This window comes from Cherax quadricarinatus, chromosome 24, assembly GCF_038502225.1.
Source record: "Cherax quadricarinatus isolate ZL_2023a chromosome 24, ASM3850222v1, whole genome shotgun sequence".
NCBI lineage: Eukaryota > Metazoa > Arthropoda > Malacostraca > Decapoda > Parastacidae > Cherax > Cherax quadricarinatus.
This window is the reverse complement of record NC_091315.1, coordinates 13,687,871-13,713,542: the sequence shown is the minus strand read 5'-3', so window position 1 is coordinate 13,713,542 and position 25,672 is coordinate 13,687,871. Positions and strand designations below refer to the sequence as shown.

The 25,672-nt window shown below is 40.3% G+C and overlaps 1 protein-coding gene across 5 annotated transcripts in view; it reads right to left on the bottom strand.

Annotated features, from left to right (window-relative positions):
• LOC128690723 (E3 ubiquitin-protein ligase rnf8-like) overlaps positions 1 to 25,257 on the bottom strand; it is a 290,771-nt gene extending 265,514 nt beyond the window's left edge. For 3 of the 5 annotated variants that reach the window (XM_070088195.1, XM_070088194.1, XM_070088196.1), the window contains exons 1-2: positions 24,721 to 25,256; positions 3,931 to 4,041 (exon numbers count right to left, since the gene is read on the bottom strand). In XM_070088195.1, the coding sequence (XP_069944296.1) occupies positions 3,931 to 4,041; positions 24,721 to 24,867 (258 nt within the window). In that variant the 5' untranslated portion in view covers positions 24,868 to 25,256. Of the gene's footprint in view, positions 1 to 3,930; positions 4,042 to 24,720 lie in introns of all 5 variants that reach the window. The other 2 variants (XM_070088192.1, XM_070088193.1) reach the window with 1 other exon arrangement.
• Between the last annotated feature and the right edge of the window lie 415 nt (positions 25,258 to 25,672).

Below are 25,672 nucleotides of genomic sequence, written 5' to 3'. Positions count from 1 at the left end.
TCACTCCATCACTGTCTTGCCAGAAGGGTGCTTTACACTACAGTTTTTAAACTGCAACATTAACACCCCTCCTTCAGAGTGCAGGCACTGTACTTCCCATCTCCAGGACTCAAGTCCGGCCTGCCGGTTTCCCTGAATCCCTTCATAAATGTTACTTTGCTCACACTCCAACAGCACGTCAAGTATTAAAAACCATTTGTCTCCATTCACTCCTATCAAACACGCTCACGCATGCCTGCTGGAAGTCCAAGCCCCTCGCACACAAAACCTCCTTTACCCCCTCCCTCCAACCCTTCCTAGGCCGACCCCTACCCCGCCTTCCTTCCACTACAGACTGATACACTCTTGAAGTCATTCTGTTTCGCTCCATTCTCTCTACATGTCCGAACCACCTCAACAACCCTTCCTCAGCCCTCTGGACAACAGTTTTGGTAATCCCGCACCTCCTCCTAACTTCCAAACTACGAATTCTCTGCATTATATTCACACCACACATTGCCCTCAGACATGACATCTCCACTGCCTCCAGCCTTCTCCTCGCTGCAACATTCATCACCCACGCTTCACACCCATATAAGAGCGTTGGTAAAACTATACTCTCATACATTCCCCTCTTTGCCTCTAAGGACAAAGTTCTTTGTCTCCACAGACTCCTAAGTGCACCACTCACTCTTTTTCCCTCATCAATTCTATGATTCACCTCATCTTTCATAGACCCATCCGCTGACACGTCCACTCCCAAATATCTGAATACGTTCACCTCCTCCATACTCTCTCCCTCCAATCTGATATTCAATCTTTCATCACCTAATCTTTTTGTTATCCTCATAACCTTACTCTTTCCTGTATTCACCTTTAATTTTCTTCTTTTGCACACCCTACCAAATTCATCCACCAATCTCTGCAGCTTCTCTTCAGAATCTCCCAAAAGCACAGTGTCATCAGCAAAGAGCAGCTGTGACAACTCCCACTTTGTGTGTGATTCTTTATCTTTTAACTCCACGCCTCTTGCCAAGACCCTCGCATTTACTTCTCTTACAACCCCATCTATAAATATATTAAACAACCACGGTGACATCACACATCCTTGTCTAAGGCCTACTTTTACTGGGAAAAAATTTCCCTCTTTCCTACATACTCTAACTTGAGCCTCACTATCCTCGTAAAAACTCTTCACTGCTTTCAGTAACCTACCTCCTACACCATACACTTGCAACATCTGCCACATTGCCCCCCTATCCACCCTGTCATACGCCTTTTCCAAATCCATAAATGCCACAAAGACCTCTTTAGCCTTATCTAAATACTGTTCACTTATATGTTTCACTGTAAACACCTGGTCCACACACCCCCTACCTTTCCTAAAGCCTCCTTGTTCATCTGCTATCCTATTCTCCGTCTTACTCTTAATTCTTTCAATTATAACTCTACCATACACTTTACCAGGTACACTCAACAGACTTATCCCCCTATAATTTTTGCACTCTCTTTTATCCCCTTTGCCTTTATACAAAGGAACTATGCATGCTCTCTGCCAATCACTAGGTACCTTACCCTCTTCCATACATTTATTAAATAATTGCACCAACCACTCCAAAACTATATCCCCACCTGCTTTTAACATTTCTATCTTTATCCCATCAATCCCGGCTGCCTTACCCCCTTTCATTTTACCTACTGCTTCACGAACTTCCCCCACACTCACAACTGGCTCTTCCTCACTCCTACAAGATGTTATTCCTCCTTGCCCTATACACGAAATCACAGCTTCCCTATCTTCATCAACATTTAACAATTCCTCAAAATATTCCCTCCATCTTCCCAATACCTCTGACTCTCCATTTAATAACTCTCCTCTCCTATTTTTAACTGACAAATCCATTTGTTCTCTAGGCTTTCTTAACTTGTTAATCTCACTCCAAAACTTTTTCTTATTTTCAACAAAATTTGTTGATAACATCTCACCCACTCTCTCATTTGCTCTCTTTTTACATTGCTTCACCACTCTCTTAACCTCTCTCTTTTTCTCCATATACTCTTCCCTCCTTGCATCACTTCTACTTTGTAAAAACTTCTCATATGCTAACTTTTTCTCCCTTACTACTCTCTTTACATCATCATTCCATCAATCGCTCCTCTTCCCTCCTGCACCCACTTTCCTGTAACCACAAACTTCTGCTGAACACTCTAACACTACATTTTTAAACCTACCCCATACCTCTTCGACCCCATTGCCTATGCTCTCATTAGCCCATCTATCCTCCAATAGCTGTTTATATCTTACCCTAACTGCCTCCTCTTTTAGTTTATAAACCTTCACCTCTCTCTTCCCTGATGCTTCTATTCTCCTTGTATCCCATCTACCTTTTACTCTCAGTGTAGCTACAACTAGAAAGTGATCTGATATATCTGTGGCCCCTCTATAAACATGTACATCCTGAAGTCTACTCAACAGTCTTTTATCTACCAATACATAATCCAACAAACTACTGTCATTTCGCCCTACATCATATCGTGTATACTTATTTATCCTCTTTTTCTTAAAATATGTATTACCTATAACTAAACCCCTTTCTATACAAAGTTCAATCAAAGGGCTCCCATTATCATTTACACCTGGCACCCCAAACTTACCTACCACACCCTCTCTAAAAGTTTCTCCTACTTTAGCATTCAGGTCCCCTTGGACTTCAATAAGACTTTCGATAGAGTTCCACATCAGAGGCTATTGAGGAAACTTAAGGCACACAGAATAGGAGAAATTTTTTCCTAGGTACAGGTATGGCTGACAAATAGGCAGCAGAGAGTTTGCATAAATGGGGAGAAATCAAAATGGGGGCATGTCACAAGTGGTGCTCCGCAGGGGTCAGTGTTGGGCCCGATGTTGTTCACAATTTATATAAATGACATAGATGAGGGAATAAATAACAACATAAGCAAATTTGCTGATGACACCAAAATAGACCGCCCAATTCATTCTAATGAGGACACTAGAGCACTCCAGGATGATTTGAATAGACTGGTGCAATGGTCGGAGAAGTGGCTGATGCAGTTTAATATAGACAAATGCAAAGTTTTAAACATTGGACAGGAAAATAACCATGCCACATATAAACTAAATAATGCAGATCTTAATACTACTGATTGCAAAAAGAATTTAGCAGGTCTGGTTAGCAATCTAAAACCAAGACAACAGTGCATTAGTGTTTGCAATAAAGCTAACAGAGTCCTTGGCTTCATATCTAGAAGTATAAATAATAGAAGCCCTCAGGATGTTCTTCAACTCTATATATCCTTGGTTAGGCCTCATTTAGATTATGCTGCACAGTTCTGGTCACTGTATTAAAGAAGGGATATAAATGCACTGGAAATAGTACAGAGGAGGATGACAAAGTAGATCCCATGTATCAGAAATCTTCCCTATGAGGATAGACTAAGGGCCCTGAATCTGCACTCTCTCGAAAGGCATAGAATTAGGGGGGATATGATCGAGGTGTATAAATGAAAACCAGGAATAAAGGGGATGAAAATAGCGTGCTGAAAATTTCCAGCCAAGACAGGACTCGCAGCAATGATTTCAAGTTGGAAAAATTCAGATTCAGGAAGGATATAGGTAAGCATTGGTTTGGTAATAGAGTTGTGGATGAGTGGAACAAACTCCAGAGTACAGTTATAGAAGCTAAAACATTGTGCAATTTTAAAAATAGGTTAGATAAATACATGAGTGGGTGTGGGTTGGACCTGACTAGCTTGTGCTACTAGGTCTGATGCTGTGCTCCTTCCTTAAGTGGAAGTGACCTGACTAGGCAGGTCATTGGGTTAATCCAGGGGGGAAGGGGGGAGATGGACCTGCTTTGCATGGGTCAGTAGGCCTGCTGCAGTGTTCCTTTTTTCTTATGTTCTTAATTTACTATAATATACTGTACTTACAAGATTGGTAACAGTCCATCGATGATTGGTGAATCTGAAGAAAGCATGCCTCCGTGATATGAGATGGTCAGGAATTATGTAGGTGGCCTCTGGTGACCGTCCAATTAACACCTGAAATACATAAAAATTACATTTATTAACCCTTAAACGGTCCAAATAGATCGACGTTCAAATCCGTAGTGCTCCAAAAGTAGATTTATGTTTTTTTATATATTTTCAAATACGTATAACAAAAAAAATGTAGATAAAAGTTTTTTTTACACATTTTCAAATGTAAAAAAAAAATGATGTACAGTTTTTTTACATACTGTCAAATGTTGAAAAAACGTATACATACGTTTGGACCGTTTAACCCTTTCAGGGTCCGTCCCGTAGATCTACAGCTTTACGTTCAGGGTCCAAACCGTAGATCTACGTCATGAGCTCAGCTCACTCTGATAAACTGTGAGTGGTACATTTGGGCCTAGATATGAGAGAATACATCTATGTGGTATGTGTGCACCACATAAAACAGATCCTGCAGCACACTGTGTATAATGAGAGAAAAAAAATGAAATCATGATTTTTCGATTAAAACAGCAACTTTGCAGTGTTTTTTCGTATGTTTTTTATAGTTGTATTTGCGATTTCTTGGTCTCATTTGATAGAATGGAAGACATATTACAGAAATAGAGATGATTTTGATTGGTTTTAGCACTGGAAATGGCTTGAAACTGAGCTCAAAGTAGCAGAAATGTTAAATTTTTGCCGATATTCAAGAGTAAACAAACGACCTCACACATCTAATACACATCAGCTGGTGGGTCTAATATACATTCACAAATATGGTGATGATATTTATACAATTATTACAGTATTGCATAACAGTAAATCTTCTATTTTTTGGTGTGAATAAAAATTCATTATGTGAATAAAAAATCAAAATGGAATTTATTTGTAAAGCCTCAAAACATAACTAATGAACAGAGGAAATGTTAGTTTAGTGCCAGGAATGCCTACATTGTTCATTCTGGACCCTATTTTGAAATTGGAATATTTTGAACTTTGTGTTAAATTGGCCAAATTAACAATTTCCGATCACTTTATTTTGTAGTTGAAACAGTTGACTTGGCGATTTCTTGTGCTCAATCGATAGAATAGAAGTAATACTAGTGAAATAGCTAAGAATTTGGTTGATTGGAATAATGTAATTGGCCTAAAATGGGAGTCAAAGTCGGCAAAATCGCCGATTCGTAAGTATCGCTGACACATCAAAATTCGCGAGAGCATAATTTCGTCAATTTTCCACCAAATTTCGTACTTTTTGTTTTATTACCTTCACAAAAAGATTCTCCACGATTTCATAAGAAAAAATAACAAATTTTTTTTTTTTAAATTCTTGGACACTGGTGCGTGACTCCAGATTTGGGCCTTGGACCCTGAAAGGGTTAAGGGTTAAAAATATTAAAATTGAAAAACAAATACAGCCTTTTCTCACTTAGCAACGTACCTGTTTACCGACGACCTGGACTCACGACAGCTCTCTGACCAGTGTGCATACCTAAATAATATATATCAGACCTGATTTCCTCTATTCTGTTTATTACAATAAACAGTACACTACTGTATAAATATTTAAAAATATACTAAAAATGTTATAAATGGTGCAAAGGTGACATTAAAACAATATCAAAGATGGCTGACACAAACCCCCTACTATTATAGCATGCTCCTCACTTAGCGACGAATGTTTACCAACATGGTCTTAGGAACTGAACTCTGTCATTAAGTGAGGAGAGGCTGTAAGTGCTGGTTCTCATAGCCAAGCCTGCGGCCAGGTTGCTTTTGTTAACTTCCTGATCAGCCATTCTGTTGTTACTTGCTGCCAACAAGCATACATAAGCATCATAATCTAGTTGATTTGTAATAGCTTACAGAAGCCTAGAGAGTTCCCACTTGAGACTTCTACTACTGTTTCAGCAATACTTCTTGCAGTACTGTACAGTGGACCCTGTAAATTTGTGATTCTGAATTCGTGGCTCGAGTAATTCATGGATTTTTCCTTAGAACCTAACTAATGATTGTTTGTGGAAATCCCTGAAAATTCGCAGAATTTTTTTGACTTTTTTCGTGGCAATATATAAATTTTTATGCGTTTTGACACTAAATATTAACCCTTAAACTGTCCAAACGTATATCTATGTTTTTTTACATGCTTTCTTATGGAGAAAATCAAGGTCGGAGTGCTACGCGCGAAAACGTAGATCTACGTTTGGACAGTTGAAGGGTTAAGAAAAATATAATTTAATAATTCTGTAACATAAATATTAACGTAAATTCAGCAGAATTTCTATATACGTAAAATATAATACTTTTACTAAATTAAATTACCATTTATTTACCATGTGTATAGCAAAGAAAAAGGGTTGCATGAATTACAGTACAGTGGACCCCTGCCTTAAGAACGCATCATGTTACGTTAAATCCTCCATACGAAGCATTTGAATGCAAAAATTTTGCCTCGCCTTACGTGATTCATCTGGGACACGTCCCACGTGTGGCCTCAGCGCCAGTGTTTACAAGCCAGCCAGTGCGGTCGCATCTACGCATACATTTCGGTACATTTCACATTATCCCAGTGTTTTTAGTGCTTGTAACTGCAAAATAAGTCACCATGGACCCCAAGAAAGCTTCTAGTGCCAACCCTGTGGTAAATAGGGTGAGAATTAGTATGGAATTGAAAAATGTGATTAAGGAAATGCGTGCAAAGTGGGTTGAACTGCAAAACCTTTACGGATGAAAATCACCCTGACACAGCTACTTAAAGCAGTGTTGGCAACCTGTACAATGACAATGTTATGGCCCATTTTAGGAAAGTCTTAAAGGAACGGGAGGTACAGAGCTCTATGGACATTTTTGTTGTGCGACAGAGGTCCAGTGACTCTCAAGCTGGTCCTAGTGGCATTAAAAGAAGAAGGGAAGTAACCCCGGAAAAGGCTACCTCAAGTCCTAACAGAAGGGGACTCCCTTCCTAAACAATAACTTCCACACTCTCCCCTCCTCCCACCCTATCGATCATCACCAGATCTTCAATAAAGTTAAGTGTCATGTATTCTATTCTTAGTAGAGTAGTAATTGTGCATGTCTTCTTCAGTTTTTGTGTATTAAAATTAATATTTTACGTGGTAAAAAAATCTTTTTTTTCATACTTTGGGGTGTCAGGAACGGATTAATTTGATTTCCATTATTTCTTATGGGGAAAATTAATTCGGCTAACAATAATTTTGGCTTACGATGAGCTCTCAGGAACGGATTAATATCATAAGGCGGGGGTCCACTGTATACCAAAGAAAACAGGCTTATGTGAATTACAGTACATATGGGGTAACATTAGAATTTTACATTCTAACACTGCAGGAGACATGGCAGTACAGTAATACTGTACAGTGGACCCCCGCATACCGTTGGCCTTACATAACGTTAAATCCGCATACCAATACATTTTATCGCTAAGATTTTGCCTCGCATACCTCTAAAAAACCCGCTCAACGCTGTTCGTCCGAGACGCGTCTAATGTGCGGCCTTAGCCAGTCTCACATGTTCCGCCGGTGGCATTGTTTACCAGCCAGCCTCCGCGGTAACATCCAAGCATACAATCGGAACATTTTGTATTATTACAGTGTTTTTGGTGATTTTATCTGCAAAGTAAGTGACCATGGGCCCCAAGAAAGCTTCTAGTGCCAACCCTACAGGAATAAGGGTGAGAATTACTATAGAGATGAAGAAAGAGATCATTGATCAGTATGAAAGTGGAGTGCGTGTCTCCGAGCTGGCCAGGTTGTATAATAAACCCCAATCAACCATCGCTACTATTGTGGGCAACAAAAAGGCAATCAAGGAAGCTGTTCTTACCAAAGGTACAACTGTGTTTTCGAAACAGAGATCGCAAGTGATGGAAGATGTTGAGAGACTCTTATTGGTGTGGATAAATGAAAAACAGATAGCAGGAGATAGCATCTCTCAAGTGATCATAAGTGAAAAGGCTAGGAAGTTGCATCAGGATTTAATTAAAAAAATGCCTGCAACTAGTGATGATGTGAGTGAATTTAAGGCCAGCAAAGGTTGGTTTGAGAGATTTAAGAAGTGTAGTGGCATACATAGTGTGATAAGGCATGGTGAGGCTGCCAGTTCGGACCACAAAGCAGCTGAAAAATATGTGCAGGAATTCAAGGAGTACATAGTGAAGGACTGAAACCTGAACAAGTGTTTAATTGTGATGAAACAGGCCTGTTTTGGAAGAAAATGCCAAGCAGGACCTACATTACTCAGGAGGAAAAGGCACTCCCAGGACATAAGCCTATGAAAGACAGGCTTACTCTGTTGATGTGTTCCAATGCTAGTGGTGATTGCAAAGTGAAGCCTTTATTAGTGTATCACTCAGAAACTCCCAGAGTGTTCAGGCAAAAGAATATCCTCAAGGCTAATTTGTGTGTGCTGTGGAGGGCAAACAGTAAGGCATGGGTCACTAGGGACTTTTTCTATGACTGGTTACACCATGCATTTGCCCCCAATGTGAAAGATTACCTAACTGAAAAGAAATTAGACCTTAAGTGCCTCCTGGTGTTAGACAATGCCCCTGGTCATCCTACAGACGTGGCAGAGCGACTTTATGGGGACATGAGGTTCATTAAGGTGAAGTTTTTGCCTCCTAATACCACTCCTCTCCTGCAGCCCATGGACCAGCAGGTTATTGCAAACTTCAAAAAAACTGTACACAAAAGCTCTGTTTGAAAGGTGCTTTGTAGTGACCTCAGAAACTCAACTGACTCTAAGAGAGTTTTGGAGAGATCACTTTAATATCCTCAATTGTGTAAACCTTATAGGTAAGGCTTGGGAGGGAGTGACTAAGAGGACCTTGAACTCTGCTTGGAAGAAACTGTGGCCAGAATGTGTAGACCAAAGGGATTTTGAAGGGTTTGAGGCTAACCCTAGGAATCCTATGCCAGTTGAGGAATCAATTGTGGCATTGGGGAAGTCCTTGGGGTTGGAGGTTAGTGGGGATGATGTGGAAGAGTTGGTGGAGGAGGACAATGAAGAACTAACCACTGATGAGCTGCTAGATCAACTTCAACAGCAAGAGGCCAGACCTGAGAAAACTGGTTCGGAGGAGGGGAGAGAGAAATTGAAGAAGTTGCCTACTTCAAAGATTAAGGAAATCTGAGCAATGTGGCTGAAAGTGCAAACCTTTATGAATGAAAATCACCCTCACACAGCTATTGCAAGCGGTGCTGGTGACTGTTACACTGACAATGTTGTGAAACACTTTAGGGAAGTGATAAAGGAACGAGAGGTACAGGCCACTATGGACAGATATGTTGTGCGACAGAAGTCCAGTGACTCTGAAGCTGGTCCTAGTGGCATTAAAAGAAGAAGGGAAGTAACCCCAGAAAAGGACTTGACACCTCAAGTCTTAATGGAAGGGGATTCCCCTTCTAAACACTAAGACTCTCTCCTCCTCCCATCCCATCAATCATCACCAGATCTTCAATAAAGGTAAGTGTCATGTAATTGTGCATGCCTTTTTCAGTTTGTGTGTATTAAAATTAATATTTCATGTGGTAAAAATGTTTTTTTTTTTCATACTTTGGGGTGTCTTGCACGGATTAATTTGATTTCCATTATTTCTTATGGGGAAAATTCATTCGCATAACGATAATTTCGCATAACAATGACCTCTCATGAACGGATTAATATCATTATGCGGGGGTCCACTGTATATGGGTTTATGTTTACATTTTTTTTTTAAGGGTGATGTATGAAGCCAAGTTTGAAATTAAATTTAATTGTTTTGGGGGCATATTTAGGGTTTAAACTATAAAAATAGGCATTTTTTAATCGCGTCCAGAATTTGCGGTTTTTCCAAATTCATGGGTGGTCTTGCAACGTAACCCCCGCAAATTTGGGGGGGACTACTGCATACATATAATGATAAGGTTGAACCTCTTAACATCTTTATGTTGAACCTGTTATTGCAACTTTTACTTAATGTAAGTTAAGATTTTCAGCTCTCCCTCACTTCATAACTCAATCCCCAGTTCTCCCCTTCACTGTCCAGCTCTCTCCTTCATTGCACAGCTCCCTTTATCTTTGCTCAGCTCTCCCCAGCTGTTTAAACCACTCTCTAGTGAGTTTATTCAGATACATTAAACATTTTTTTTATTTTTACAACTGTTACACAGTAACATATGCATAAAATACATAGGATAGCGCAGTAAAATGAAATTGTTTCATAAACATTTCATTCCTGAGGAACACAAGTATCAGCGTATACATACGTTCACTACCCCAGTGCCCCGAATATTTTGAAAACTAGGAAAATTGTTTTTTTTTTTTATTGAAAAAAAGAGCACATTTTTCTAAGTGTTATAAGATAAAAAAAAATTTTAGGGTCAGTACTTACCTAGATATGAGGCCCAGAAGTTAGCACTGGATGCTCATGTGACAGCAACATCAAAACGTGCCGCTTGCAGAAGTGTTGCTGATATACCTTTTTTTTTCTATTTTTCATATTATTTTATATAATTTTTATGTTCTGATAATTACAATTAATAGTAGTTCTTGTCATTTCATAACCAATTTTGTTCTGACACTAATATTAGGTACTGAAGTTGTACTCACACTGTCACAAACACACTGACAGGTGGACATTTACACTTGCCTTGGTATATATACAAAGTATTTATAGGTCCCAGCAATGTTTCGAACATTGATGATGATGATGACGACGACGAGGGAGGAGGAGGAGGGAGGAGGAGGAGGGAGGAGGAGTAGGGAAGAGGAGGAGAGAGGAGGAGGGAGGAGGAGGAAGGAGGAGGAGGGAGGGAGGAGGAGGGAGGAGGAGGAGGGAGGAGGAGGGAGGAGGAGGAGGGAGGAGGAGGGAGGAGGAGGGAGGAGGAGGGAGGAGGAGGGAGGAGGAGGGAGGAGGAGGGAGGAGGGAGGAGGAGGGAGGAGGAGGGAGGAGGAGGGAGGAGGAGGGAGGAGGAGGGAGGAGGAGGGAGGAGGGAGGAGGAAGGAGGAAGGAGGAAGGAGGAAGGAGGAAGGAGGAAGGAGGAAGGAGGAAGGAGGAAGGAGGAAGGAGGAAGGAGGAAGGAGGAAGGAGGAGGACGAGGATTTTTAAATCTACCCCATACCTCTTCGACCCCATTGCCTATGCTCTCATTAGCCCATCTAACCTCCAATAGCTGTTTATATCTTACCCTAACTGCCTCCTCTTTTAGTTTATAAACCTTCACCTCTCTCTTCCCTGATGCTTCTATTCTCCTTGTATCCTATCTACCTTTTACTCTCAGTGTAGCTACAACTAAAAAGTGATCTGATATATCTGTGGCCCCTGTATAAACATGTACATCCTGAAGTCTACTCAACAGTCTTTTATCTACCAATACATAATCCAACAAACTACTGTCATTTCGCCCCACATCATATCTTGTATACTTATTTATCCTCTTTTTCTTAAAATATGTATTACCTATAATTAAACTCCTTTCTATACAAAGTTCAATCAAAGGGCTCCCATTATCATTTACACCTGGCACCCCAAACTTATCTACCACACCCTCTCTAAAAGTTTCTCCTACTTTAGCATTCAGGTCCCCTACTTTGGAGTCCAGTCCCTGGACCAATTATGTACCTCTGTAATCTTTTGACTACCGCCCACAGGATGGGTATGGGGTGCATAATAAACATATTAAACTAACTACCACAATTACTCTCTCACTTGGTTCAAAGGTTCCTATACATTCACTTAACATCTCCCAAAATCTCTCTCTCTCTCCTCTACATTCATCTCTTCTCCAGGTGCATACACACTTATTATGACCCACTTTTTGCATCCAACCTTTACTTTAATCCACATAATCCTTGAATTTACACATTCATATTCTCTTTTCTCCTTCCATAACTGATCCTTCAACATTATTGCTACCCCCTTCCTTAGCTCTAACTCTCTCAGATACTCCAGATTTAATCCCATTTATTTCCCCCCACCGAAACTCCCCTACCCCCTTCAGCTTTGTTTCACTTAGGACCAGGACATCCAACTTCTTTTCATTCATAACATCAGCAATCATCTGTTTCTTGTCATCTGCACTACATCCACGCACATTCAAGCATCCCAATTTTATAAAGTTTTTTTCTTCTACTCTATTTTAGTAAATGTTTACAGGAGAAGGGGTTACTAGCCCATTGCTCCCGGCATTTTAGTCGCCTCATACGACACGCATGGCTTACGGAGGAAAGATTCTTTTCCACTTCCATGTAATAATAATAGGTAATAATAAGTTCCCTTGAAGCATAAAAAACAAAGTCCACCCCTGACAGTGACTGATAAGATGAGATAACATTTGATAAGAGCTGACGTTTGAAGAGCATTCGTGAAGGTGCAGTGATAAGACTTGATAAGAAAAGATTAGGGCCTGCTTTGTTTTTTGCTGGTACACAAACATGTCTGTCTATTTGTCTGTCTGTCAAGCTCCCTGTCTGTCTATCCGTCTAGCTCTCTGTCTCAGAGAGAGCCACAAGACTGTGTCATCACGTTTACTCACATCTTCAAGCAGAATACAGTGGACCCCCAGTTCGCGATGCTATCGGTATCCGATAAATCCAGTATCCGAAGCGTTATATCACAAAAAATTTGCCTCGGTTCCCGTTACAAAACCTGGTATGCGATGCGATTCGTACGAGACACGTCCACGTATGGCCTGAACTGCCCCGTGTGTGTCAGTGTTTACAAGCCAGCCAGTGTGCGCACATCTAAGGATACATTCGGTACATTCCATATCCATATTATCACTGTTTTTAGTGCTTGTTTCTGCAAAATAAGTCACCATGGGCCCCAAGAAAGCTTCTAGTGCCAACCCTTCAAGACCAAGGGTGCTAATGACTATTGAAATGAAGAAAGAGATAATTGCAAAGTACGAAAGTGGAGTGCATGTGTCGGAGCTGGCCAAGTTGTATAGTAAACCCCAATCAACCATCTCTACTATAGTGAGCAAGAAAACGGCAATCAAGGAAGCTGTTCTTGCAAAAGGTGCAACTGTGATTGCGAAACAGGGACCACAAGTGTTAGAAAATGTTGAGATTTCGAAGGGTTTGAGGCTAACCCTGAGAAGCCTATGCCAGTTGAGGAATCCATTGTGGCATTGGGGAAGTCCTTGGGGTTGGAGGTTAGTGGGGAGGATTTGGAAGAGTTGATGGAGGAGGACAATGACAAACTAACCACTGATGAGCTGCTAGATCATCTTCAACAGCAAGAGGCCAGACCTGAGGAAACTGCTTCGGAGGAGGGGATGGATAAAGTGAAGAAAGTCATGTTGGCATCCTGTACAATGACACTGTTGTGAACCACTTTAGGAAAGTCATAAAGGAACGAGAGGTACAGGCCTCTATGGACAGATATGTTGTGCGACAGAAGTCCAGTGAATCTCAAGCTAGTTCTAGTGGCATTAAAAGAAGAAGGGAAGTAACCCCAGAAAAGGACTTGCTACCTCAAGTCCTAATGGAGGGGGATTCCCCTTCTAAACAACAGGTTCAACACTCTCCCTTCCTCCCATCCCATCAATCATCACCATTTGATTTCCTTTATTTCTTATGGGGAAAACTGATTCGCTTTCCGATAATTTTGGTTTACAACGAGCTCTCAGGAACGGATTAATATCGCGAACCGGGGGTCCACTGTATAGCACTTTGTCTGGATTTTTTGGGTTATCCTAGGTAATTTACACTATGTATACTTGTATATTTGTGTGTACCTGTGAGACAGAGATACAGATAGAAATAGACAGACAGATAGAAAGAGACAGACAGATAGATAGACAGAGACAAAGACAGAGAGACGGACAGAGATAGACATAGATACAAACAGACAAACGGAGATAGAGCCAGGCCCCCAGCAGCCGGCCAGCCACACAGCTGGCTGCCACACAGCTGGCCAGCCAGCTAGCCAGCCAATCAGCCAGTCAGTCAGCCAGCCAGACAGCCAGCCAGCCTGTCAGCCAGCCAGAACTGTTTCTCTTTACTTAGGCCTTAGGTTATAAGACATTCTGAAAGAGTGTTACACAAATATTGCACAAGGGTTATTATCGAGGTTTTTTGATATTTCCTGGACTACTTGTGGCCACATCCACCTCAAAGCCACTAAACTCAGGGTCAAAATCACTTTCCTCTTAAAATGGGAGTGTTAATACTACATGACATCAGTGAATCCCAGGTGTTTGCTGTGCTGTTTGCTCTAGCTGGTGCTCATTTGAACTGGTGCTCCCACAAGGTACTAAGTGGTCCGAGATTTTTTTAATACTGCGCACACTGAGTGTTAGGACCCATTCTATGTTGACAAGGCATCTCAGGCCAATCGTGCCAAATTTGAAGGCAGGAAAAATAAAACGTATATATACGTTTGGGGCACTAGCAGTAAAAACGTATATATACATTTGGACAGTTTACAGGTTAAACTAAGTCAAGGCCCTTCTCTGGCTTGATAATGCACCTGTTCATTAATGAGCTGAAAATTTAAAACGTAGTGATGGTAGAATTAAGGCCATATTTCTATACCATCTCCCCAATTTAATCTATGGCTCAGGGGATTTCTGCAGCCTGCAAGAGACTGTATCAGTCAAGAGTTAGTTTTTTGAAAATTTTAGATAACAATGGCAAGTTAGACAGATGTTGGCCTGTGGTTACTGACATAACTGGGTCTCCCCCTTTATGTAGTGGGGTAACCCTTACTATCAAAAGTATGGCTGGGAATGTTTTAGTTTCTAATGATTTATTGAATGATGCAATAGTGGGTGATAGCACACGAGATTCTTTTTTATGCATTTTTTGTACATCACTCGCTCCACCACATGGTAAGATAGTGATGGAGCAAGTGATGGTAAAAGTATTTCTTCTTTTTCAGGTCACCCTGCCTCGATGGGAGATGGCCAGTGTTCGAAAAAAAAAAAAAATAGCTAGGTTTCCTGACCTGTTTTTCAGTGAACTAATTGCTTTTTAAGGCTGTCCTAATGATCAGCATAACAAGGAACTTTCTTAAGTAGTGACTTGGTAAGGTGTCCAATGGCTTGATTGGCAACACTCTTGCCTCAAACACTGAGTTTCTGTGTCTCGATCCCCAGCATGAGTGAAAACATTCGGCATGTTTCCTTACTCCTACTGTCCCTGTTCACCTAGTAGTAAGTAAGTACCTGAGTGTTAGTCAATTGTTGTGGGTTGCATCCTAGGGGTCAAAATTAAGAGATCTCCAAGAATAATAATAAAAATAACAACAACATTAACCCTTTGACTGTTTCAGGCCCCTCTCTGAAACTGTTATTCTATGTCGCCAAATATTCGAAAAAAAAATTGTTTTTCTTATGAAAATGTTAGGAATATTTTTAGTAGTGTTTTAAGCCTAAAAAAAATTTTTTGCCATCAGTACTTACCGAGATATAGAGCCGCAAAGTTTGCAAAAAGTGACGTGCGTACGGCAACAGCAGCGACAGCCTCCCACCCGGTATTCTTTTATTTACTCTAATTCAAAGGTTTCTTGCATTTTTCAATATTTTTCTGTTCCAGGTAACTTATGTGGCCTGTGAGACCAATGTAAGGTGCATTCTTCAAATATACACTCATTGTTTACAACACAATAACAGAACAAACTTTATCACTATTAGTTTGTGTATACACTTTGTTTACACAAACAAACAATACAAAACAATGTTTATTACTATTGTTCCACAATATATATACATATGTACAGTCACTAAACACGTTCCTAGAACTGCTGCAGCTTGTGGAACTCTTTGAAACATGGGTATATGCAGAGGGGCACTTCACACTCCTCACACATAAAACGAGTGTCTCTGCGTGTTTGTGGGCGTTTTGTGGTATGCATACATACATAACACCTCTTCTGAGCATTTTTCTTGGCAGTAGTAGGAGGCAGTTGTATGGGTAGTGATCACCAGGTCTCAAACGAGATGACGTCTGTGGGCGCTGGTCTATTGCAGGAGTTGCTCCTTGGTACTTTGCAATTATTTGTCTGACTACTGACAGGCAAAATTCACCATATTTTGGTGTTTTGTTGATCTTCAACTTGTATATGTTATAAGCATTTAGCATAAAGATATCAACAAGATGGAAAAAAAGTTTTATATACCACTTATAACTCTTGCGTACACAGTCTGCAAACCCAATCTGCATGTCACATTTGTCCACTAAGTGCATATTGAGGTTGTAGTCCATGACAGCTGCAGGCTTTAGAATGGGTTCATTGGTCTCTCTGTTGTCCCTGCCACTGGGTACCATTTCGTTTCTGTGAACTGATGTCAACAATGTGACATCACGTTTGTCATGGCACCGAAATGCCATGATGTCATTGGCAGCAAAGGCTTGCACCTCACCTCTGCGAGTGCCAACCTTGAACCTTGGCATATGTTTACGATTACCACGCACTGTGCCACACACGTCTGTCAAGTTCACTCGCAAGAAATCAATGAGTAAGGGGCTTGTGTACCAGTTATCAGTAAATAACATATGCCCCTTACCAAGATATGGTTCCATCATTGTTCGAACCACATCACCAGAGATACCCAATAACTTCATGGTATCTCTCAAAGTATTACTGCCAGTGTACACAGTTATATCCAAAACTAGACCACTTCTGCAATCACACAGTACAAATAGCTTTATACCAAAGCGTTTTCTCTTGCTTGGTATATATTGCTTGAATGAGAGTCTTCCTTTGAATAAAATCAAGGACTCATCAATAACAAGCTTCCTGAAGGGATAAAAATACATGCAGCACTTTTGTTTCAGGTACATAAACACATTTCTGATCTTATATAACCTGTCGCTTTTGTCAGGCCTGGTTTTGTCTGAAAAGTGTAACATACGTAACAGTATCAGGAAACGATTGACACCTATAATGTCACTAAAACCTGGAGTTGAAATCAGGCGTTCTGTTGCCCAGTATGTGGTGACAGTGTGCTTATACACATGTGGCATAAGCATTATTGTGGCAAAAAACAGGTACATCTCTGCCACAGTTGTCTCCGTGATTTTGGTGAGAGAATTGTATTTGCCATGGTGTAATCACAGTATGTGTTTGTTTCCCTGACAATGATGTCCATCAGGGGTTCATCGAAGAATAACTCAAAGCAGTCCAGTTCACTGGCATTGTTCCCAAGTGGACAAGATGGCTTTATTCCACTTTGTGTTTCATCAAAGTCATGGGGACTGGGAACAAACTCGTCACCGTCCTGCCAATCCCAGATGCGGTCTGCTGGTGGGGTCTGGATATTGTACCGTGGTTGTGGTTGTGCAGGTTGTGGTGGTGCAGGTTGTGGGAGTGTGGGGTAAGGTGAAGCTGGTTGTTGTGCTGCGTCAGCAGCGTGGGTAGTAGCGTGGCCCGCTGATGGTGCCACATAGGCCGTGCCACCCTCACTATAACCACCACTACCTCCTCCCTCACTGTCACCATTCATACCCATCGTTACAATATCGTCATCTTCACTATCAGGTCGTGGTGTAGGGCCACGGGATGTGCTTCCAGAGTTTCTCCTTCCCCTTGGAACAACATATGAAACACTACCAGACCGCATGCTACGTCGTACATACTGCCGCTTCACTGGGGAATATTCACTCTCACTGTTACTAGAACTGCTTTCAATGACCTTAAAATCATTATCACTATCACTACTATCATCTGGGTGTTGAACACGACCAAATAGTTTCCTCTTTCGTCCTGGTACAGGCGAACGTGAACGTGAACAAGCCGGCACAGCACCAGAGGTGGAAGGTTGTGGGCCATCTGGGTTTTCATCACTAATTACGTTATCCTGGGCACTTTTTTCGGTAACACTCACTTCAAAACCCTGGAATTCACTGTCACTGACATTTTCATCGCTGTTAGAGCTATCACTTGGGAACAAAAGACCTCCTATCCGCCGAGGAGTGAGGAACTTCTTACCGAGAGGCATGGTGAAAATGGACTAACAACATGGCGTTCCCACAATGCACCGCTGGGTCCCAGATTTTTTTCACAGGGTGCACACCGACCACTGAGACCCATTCTCTCTCGTGTAGGCCTACCAAGCCTTTGGCACTTGATTTGAAGCCGCTAGAATTTGTGCGTATAAATACGTCAGAAACATTGGCTCGTAAGACGTATTTATACATCGGAAACAGTCAAAGGGTTAATAGCAGACCGGGCTGTGGGGGCACTGATCTCTGAAACCCTCTCCAGATATATACTCCAGATAATTTATTTATTATTAATTTGGACATGATACATAGATGTACAAAGAAATACAGTGGTTAAGTGCACATGCCAAAAGCCCCTTGTATGTAGAGCATTATGGGCAGGCTTAAAATTAACTTAAGATTAACTAAGCGATGATATATTCAGTGGTAAAAATTACAGTAAACAAATAACAATTAAGCACAAATGAGTATTTCAAAGACAGATCATATGGTCATTTGATGAGTTACAGTGCATTCAGAAGAATGGAGTATTTTATTAGGTAATGTAATTAAAAAAAAAAATGTTTGATAGGGTCACAGGTTATAATTTATGAGATGCAGTTATGCAGTATTTATTTAGTTGTGGGTGAATAAGTGGTTTTTAACCCTTTCAAAGTGCACACTAGTGTCCAAGAATTTTCAAAAAATAATTTTGTTATTTTTTCTTATGAAATGGTAGAGAATCTTTCTGAAGGTAATAAAACAAAAAGTATGAAATTTGATGGAAAATTGACGAAATTATGCTCTCGCGAATTTTGACAAGTCAGCGATATTTACGCATCGGCGGTTTTGCTGACTTTGACTCCCATTTTAGGCCAATTACCTTATTCCAGTTGACCAAATTCTTAGCTATTTCACTAGTATTACTTCTATTCTATCAACTGAGCACAAGAAATCGCAAACTCAACTGTTTCAACTACAAAATAAAGTGATTGGAAATTGGTAAGTTGACCAATTTAGTGCAAAGTTCAAAATATTCCAATTTCAAAATAGTCCCGAATAAACAATGCAGGCATTCCTGGCACTAAACTAACATTTCCTCTGTTCATTAATTACGTTTTCAGGCTTTACAAATGAATTCCATTTTGATTTTTAATTCACATAATGAATTTTTATTCCATCCAAAAAACAGAAGATTTACTGTCATGCAATATTTTAATAACTGTATAAATAATATCAGCACATTTGTGAACGTATATTAGACCCACCAGCTGGTGTGTATTAGACGTTTGAGGTCATTTGTTTACTCATGACCATCGGCAAAAATTTAACATTTCTGCTACTTTGAGCTCAGTTTCAAGCCATTTTCAGTACTAAAACCAATCAAAATCATCTCTATTTCTGTTATATATCTTCCATTCTATCAAATGAGACCAAGAAATCGCAAATACAACTATAAAAAACATACGAAAAAACATTGCAAAGTTGCTGTTTTAATCGAAAATTACGGTCTCAGTTTTTTTCTCTCATGCACTGTGTGCTGCAGGATTTGTTTTATGTGGTGCACACATACCACAGACGTACACTCTCATATCTAGGCCCAAATTTACCGCTCACAGCTTATCAGAGCGTAGATCATGGCATAGATCTACGGTTTGGACCCTCAACGTAAAGCCATAGAACTACAGCACGGACCCTGAAAGGGTTAAGAAGAGACTTGAATTTATAAACAGTGTTTCTTTTATGTTCACAGGTAATGAATTCCAGATTTTTGGACCTTTCATGTGCAGTGAGTTTTTGCATGGTGTGAGATGGACATGAGGAACATCAAAGAGTGATCTGTGCCTTGTGTTATGGTTATGTGTTCTGTTGAGGTTGGTAAGGAGACGTTTGTGGGGAGGGTTTATATCCGAGTTAAGTATTCTATGTATGTAGCAGGTACAATAATAAGTATGGATGTTTTGTACAGTGAGTAGGTTTAGAGTTTTGAATATTGGTGGAGTGTGCTGTCTGAAATGGGAATTTATCATCATTCTGACTGCAGTATGATAACAATAACAACAACAATAATAATAATAATAATAATAATAATAATAATAATAATAATAATATTTTATTTCAGCATGACACAATGTCATACAAAGGTTAATGACATTGGGTGTACATGCAGAAAGCCCCTAATTATGCAGAGTATTTCTGGCAAACTAACTTAACATTAATAAGGCAATAACAATATGAGCAAGTAGACCATTCAACTGCCTCTCAGCATACATAACAGGGATTACCAATAGACCCCAGGCTGTCTTCAAGAAGGTTTTGGACAGGCACCTAAAGTCAGTACCTGATCAGCCAGGTTGTAGTTCATACGTCAATTTATGTGTGGCCAACAGTAATGGTCTGGTTGATCAGGCCCTGATCCACCATGAGGCCTGGTCACATACCGGGCCATAGGGGCGTTAACCCCTGAAACCCTCTTATATACTCCAGGTATACATACTGTCACTTGGGTGAGTGTAAGTATAAATTAGTAGGTTGGTAGACAGCAACAACCCAGGGAGGTACTACCGTCCTGCTAAGTGAGTGTATAACGAGAGCCTGTAACTGTTTTACATGATGGTAGGATTGCTGGTGTCTTTTGTCCGTCTCATAAATATGCAAGATTACAGGTATTTCTTGCTACTTCTACTTACACTTAGGTCACATTGCACATACATGTACACGTTTATTTATGTACACTCATCTGAGTTTTCTTTGATTTTACCTTAATAGGTCTTGTGGAATAAGAATCTTTTCTCCGTAAGCCATGCGTGTTGTAATAGTCAACTAAAATACCGGGAACAATGGGCTTTCAATGGTTGGGGATTTCAATGCTAAAGTGGGTAAAAATGTTGTGGAGGGAGTAGTAGGTAAATCTGGGGTGCCAGGGGTAAATGAAAATGGGAAGCCTTTAATTGAGCTATGTGTAGTAAGAGGTTTGGTAATAAGTAATACATACATATTTTATGAAAAAGAGGTTACATATATATACAAGGTATGATACAGCACGAAATGAAAGTAGTTTGTTAGATTACATATTGGTGGAAAAAAGGTTGATGGGTAGGCTTCAGGATGTACATGTTTAAAGAGGGGCAACTGATATATCAGATCATTTTTTAGTTATAGCTACAGTTAGAGTAAGAGGTAGATGGGACAAAAGGAAAATGGCAACAAGTAAGAGAGGTGAAAGTGTATAAACTAAGGGAGGAAGAAGTTCGGGTGAGATATAAGCAACTATTGGCAGAAAGGTGGGCTAGTGCAAAGATGAGTAGTGGGGTGGGGGGGGTGAAGAGGGTTGGAATAGTTTTAAAAATGCAGTATTTGAATGTGGGGCAGAAGTTTGTGGCTATAGGAGGGTGGGTGCAGGAGGAAAGAGGAGTGATTGGTGGAATGATGAAGTAAAGGGTGTGATAAAAGAAAAAGGTAGCTTATGAGAGGTTTTTACAAAGCAGAAGTGTTATAAGAAGAGCAGAGTATAAGAAGAGCAGAGTATAAGAAGAGCAGAGTATATGGAGAGTAAAAGAAAGGTGAGAGAGTGTAAAAGGAGAGCAGATGATAGAGTGGGAGAGGCACTGTCAAGAAATTTTGATGAAAATAAGAAAAAAATTTGGAGCGAGATAAACAAGTTAAGAAAGCCTAGGGAACAAATGGATTTGTCAGTTAAAAACAGAGTAGGGGAGTTAGTAGATGGGGAGATGGAGGTATTGGGTAGATGGCGGGAATATTTTGAGGAACTTTCAACCCTTAAATGGTCCAAACGTATACTATATACGTTTTTTCAACATCTGAAAGTATGTAAAAAAATATAGATGATCTTTTTTGTTTTACATTTGAAAATGTGTAAAAAAACTTTTATCTACTTTTTTTTTTTTATATTTGAAAATATGTAAAAAAAAGATCTACTTATGTAGTAATACGAATTTGAACGTCTATTTGTTTGGACCGTTTAAGGGTTAAATGCAAACGAAGAAAGGGAGACAGTAATTTCATGCAATGGCCAGAGATATATACCATCTTTTAAGAGTGAAGAAGAGCAGGATGTGAGTGTAGGGGAAGTGCATGTGGCATTACACAGAATGAAAGGGGGTAAAGCAGCTGGAACTGACAGGATCATGACAGAAATGTTAAAAGCAGGGGGAAGATATAGTGTTGGAGTGGTTGGTATTTTTGTTTAATAAATGTATGAAAGATGGGAAGGTACCTAGGGATTGGCAGAGAGCATGTATAACTCCTTTATATAAAGGGAAGGGGGACAAAAGAGATTGTAAAAATTATAGAGGAATAAGTTAACTGAATATACCAGGAAAAGTGTATGGTAAGGTTATTATTGAAAGAATCAGAAGCAAGACAGAATGTAGGATTGCGGATGAGTAAGGAGGTTTTAGAGTGGGTAGGGGATGTGTAGATCAAGTGTTTACATTGAAGCATATATGTGAACAGTATTTAGATAAAGGTAGGGAAGTTTTCATTGCATTTATGGATTTAGAAAAGGCATATGATAGAGTGGATAGGGGAGCAATGTGGCAGATGTTGCAAGTATATGGAATAAGTAGTAAGTTACTAAATGCTGTAAAGAGTTTTTATAAGGATAGTGAGGCTTAGGTTAGGGTGTGTAGAAGAGAGGGAGACTACCTCCCGGTAAAGGTGGGTCTTAGACAGGGATGTGTAATGTCACCATGATTGCTTAATATATTTTTGGATGGGGTTGTAAAAGAGGTAAATGCTAGGGTGTTGGGGAGATGGGTGGAATTAAATTATGGGGAATCAAATACAAAATGGGAACTGGCACAGTTACTTTTTGCTGATGATACTGTGCTTATAGGAGATTCTAAAGAAAAGTTGGAAAGGTTAGTGGACGAGTTTGGGAGTGTGTGTAAAGGTAGAAAGTTGAAAGTGAACTTAGAAAAGAGTAAGGTGATGAGGGTATCAAATGATTTAGATAAAGAAAAATTGGATATCAAATTGTAGTAGTAGTAGTAGTAGTATGGAAGAAGTGAATGTTTTCAGATATTTGGTATTTGGGAGTTGATGTGGCAGCAGATGGATGTATGAAGGATGAAGTTAACCATAAAATTGATGAAGCAAAAAAGGTGAGTGGCGCATTGAGGTATATGTGGAGACAAAAAGCATTGTCTATGGAGGCAAAGAAGGGAATGTATGAAAGTATAGTGGTACCAACACTCTTATATGGGTGTGAAGCTCGGGTTGTAAATGCTGCAGCGAGGAGGCGGTTGGAGGCGGTGATGTCCTGTCTAAAGGCAATGTGTGGTGTCAATATTATGCAGAGAATTCGGAGTGTGGAAATTAGGAGGTGTGGAGTTGATAAAAGTATTAGACAGAGGGCTGAAGAGGGTTGTTGAGGTAGTTTGGTCATTTAGAGAGAATGGATCAAAGTAGAATGACATGGAGAGTGTATAAATCTGTAGGGGAAGGAAGGCGGGGTAGGGGCCATCCTCGAAAAGGTTGGAGGAAGGGGGTAAAGGAGGTTTTGTGGGCGAGGGGCTTGGACTTCCACCAAGCATGCGTTAGCATGTTAGATAGGAGTGAATGGAGACGAATGATATTTGGGACCTGATGAGCTGTTGGAGTGTGAGCAGGGTAATATTTAGTGAAGGGATTCAGGGAAACCGGTTATTTTTATAGCCGGACTTGAGTACTGGAAATGGGAAGTACAATGCCTGCACTTTAACCCGTAAACGGTCCAAACGTTTATATACTTTCACTACCGTACTGCCCCAACTTTTTTGAGAAAAAAAAATTGTTGTTTTTTAATAGGAAAAAAGAGCATATGGTACCCAGGCATCCCCAATTATTTTAATATGGTGCACAGTGAGTGCTCACACCCATTCTCACATGTCTAGGTGACTCAGGCTTATCGTGACAATGTTAAATGTAGGACACATAAAACGTATATATACGTTTGGGGCATTAGCGGTAAAAACGTATATATACGTTTGGGGCATTAGCGGTAAAAACGTATATGTACGTTTGGGCCATTTACGGGTTAAAGGAGGGGTTTGGGATATTGGCAGTTTGGAGGGATATGTATATCTTTATACATATATGCTTCTAAACTGTTTTGTTCTGGGCATCTCTGCAAAAACAGTGATTATGTATGAATGAGATGAAAGTGTTGAATGATGATGAGAGTATTTTCTTTTTGGGGATATTTTTTTTCTTTTTGGGTCACCCTGCCTCGGTGGGAAACGGCTAACTTGTTAAAAAAAAAAGATACAAGAGAACTGAATATCCTATTAAATAGTTCATGGTATATAGCCTTAATCAATGGAAATAAGACAGACAGTCGTCAATTTACACACAATTTAGCCACCAAGCCATGGTGGCCTGTGGCCTGGTGGCTATAGCTCTTGCTTCACATGGTGAGGGTCAGGCTTCGATTCCTAGCGAGGGTAGACACACTGGGCGTGTTTCTTTACACCGATTGTTTATGTTCCCCATCAGTAAAATGGGTACGTGGGTGTTAGTCGATTGGTGTGGGTTGCATCCTGGAACAAATGTGACCTAATGTGCCCAAAATGGTCAGCATAACAAGTGGTTTTCTACACAGTAGTATGTCACTGATGTCAGCTAGGACTGTATATCTTGTACATGTACTTGTAGTAAATAAAGATATTATACAATTATTCTTGGGTTATCCTGGGTGGCTAACTCTCCCCCCCCCCCCCGATTAATAATCCCTACAAATCTTATCTTAGTTTATACTTGACAATTAATCCTCTGTCATTTTTCTTTTTTGCTACACTGCGGTAAGCTCACCTCGTGTTTCTTGAAGGGGATGACTGAGTGCTGGTTATTACTGCACAACACTCGCTTTAAGTAATAACAACGGCGTTTCTCCATGTGTTCTGACGACTGACTGTATGACGACATTTGAACTGCTGCTGCTGCTGCTGTGTCTACCATTATTGTTACTGTGACCACCACTGCTGTTACTGTGACCACCACTGTTGTTACTGTGACCACCAGTTACTGTGACCACCACTGTTGTTACTGTGACCACCAGTTACTGTGACCACTGCTGTTACTGTGACCACCACTGTTGTTACTGTGACCACCAGTTACTGTGACCACTGCTGTTACTGTGACCAGTTATTACTGTGACCACCACTGCTGTTACTGTGACCACTGTTATTACTGTGACCACCACTGTTATTACTGTAACCACCACTGCTGTTACTGGGACAGCGTTGATGTTACTGCTTCAGAATACGTCGAGTTCACTGTTAGGTTGAACACTGTTACTGTTGATACAGTTCACTCAGCGTGCCGGGGAAAACGAGCTCATCTACATTATTATCATTACTCTTACTACGAGCCTACTCTTCTACTTTCAATCACTGGTTTTTAAATATTAAAAAAATAATCGCTTTGAGATAAATGCAGTAAAATATGATAAGAAAGGAGGAACACCAAAGCAGGCCTACTGGACCATTCTAGGCAAGTTCAACTAAAACCCTCTACCCACATCTTTCATGTATGTACCTGTCGGGCCTATTTTTAAAGCTACTCAAAGCTCTTCCTTCAGTGACATTATTCGGCAGCTTGTTCCGCTCATCTGCATCTCTATTGCATCACCGGTGCTTTCCTATAGCCTTTCTACACCAATATTTACCCAATTTGACCGCATGGTTGGGAGTTCTGTTTTAAAGAGGTTACCTGGAGAATTTACCTGGTTAGATAATGAAACTGAAAATGTTTATTTCCTTGC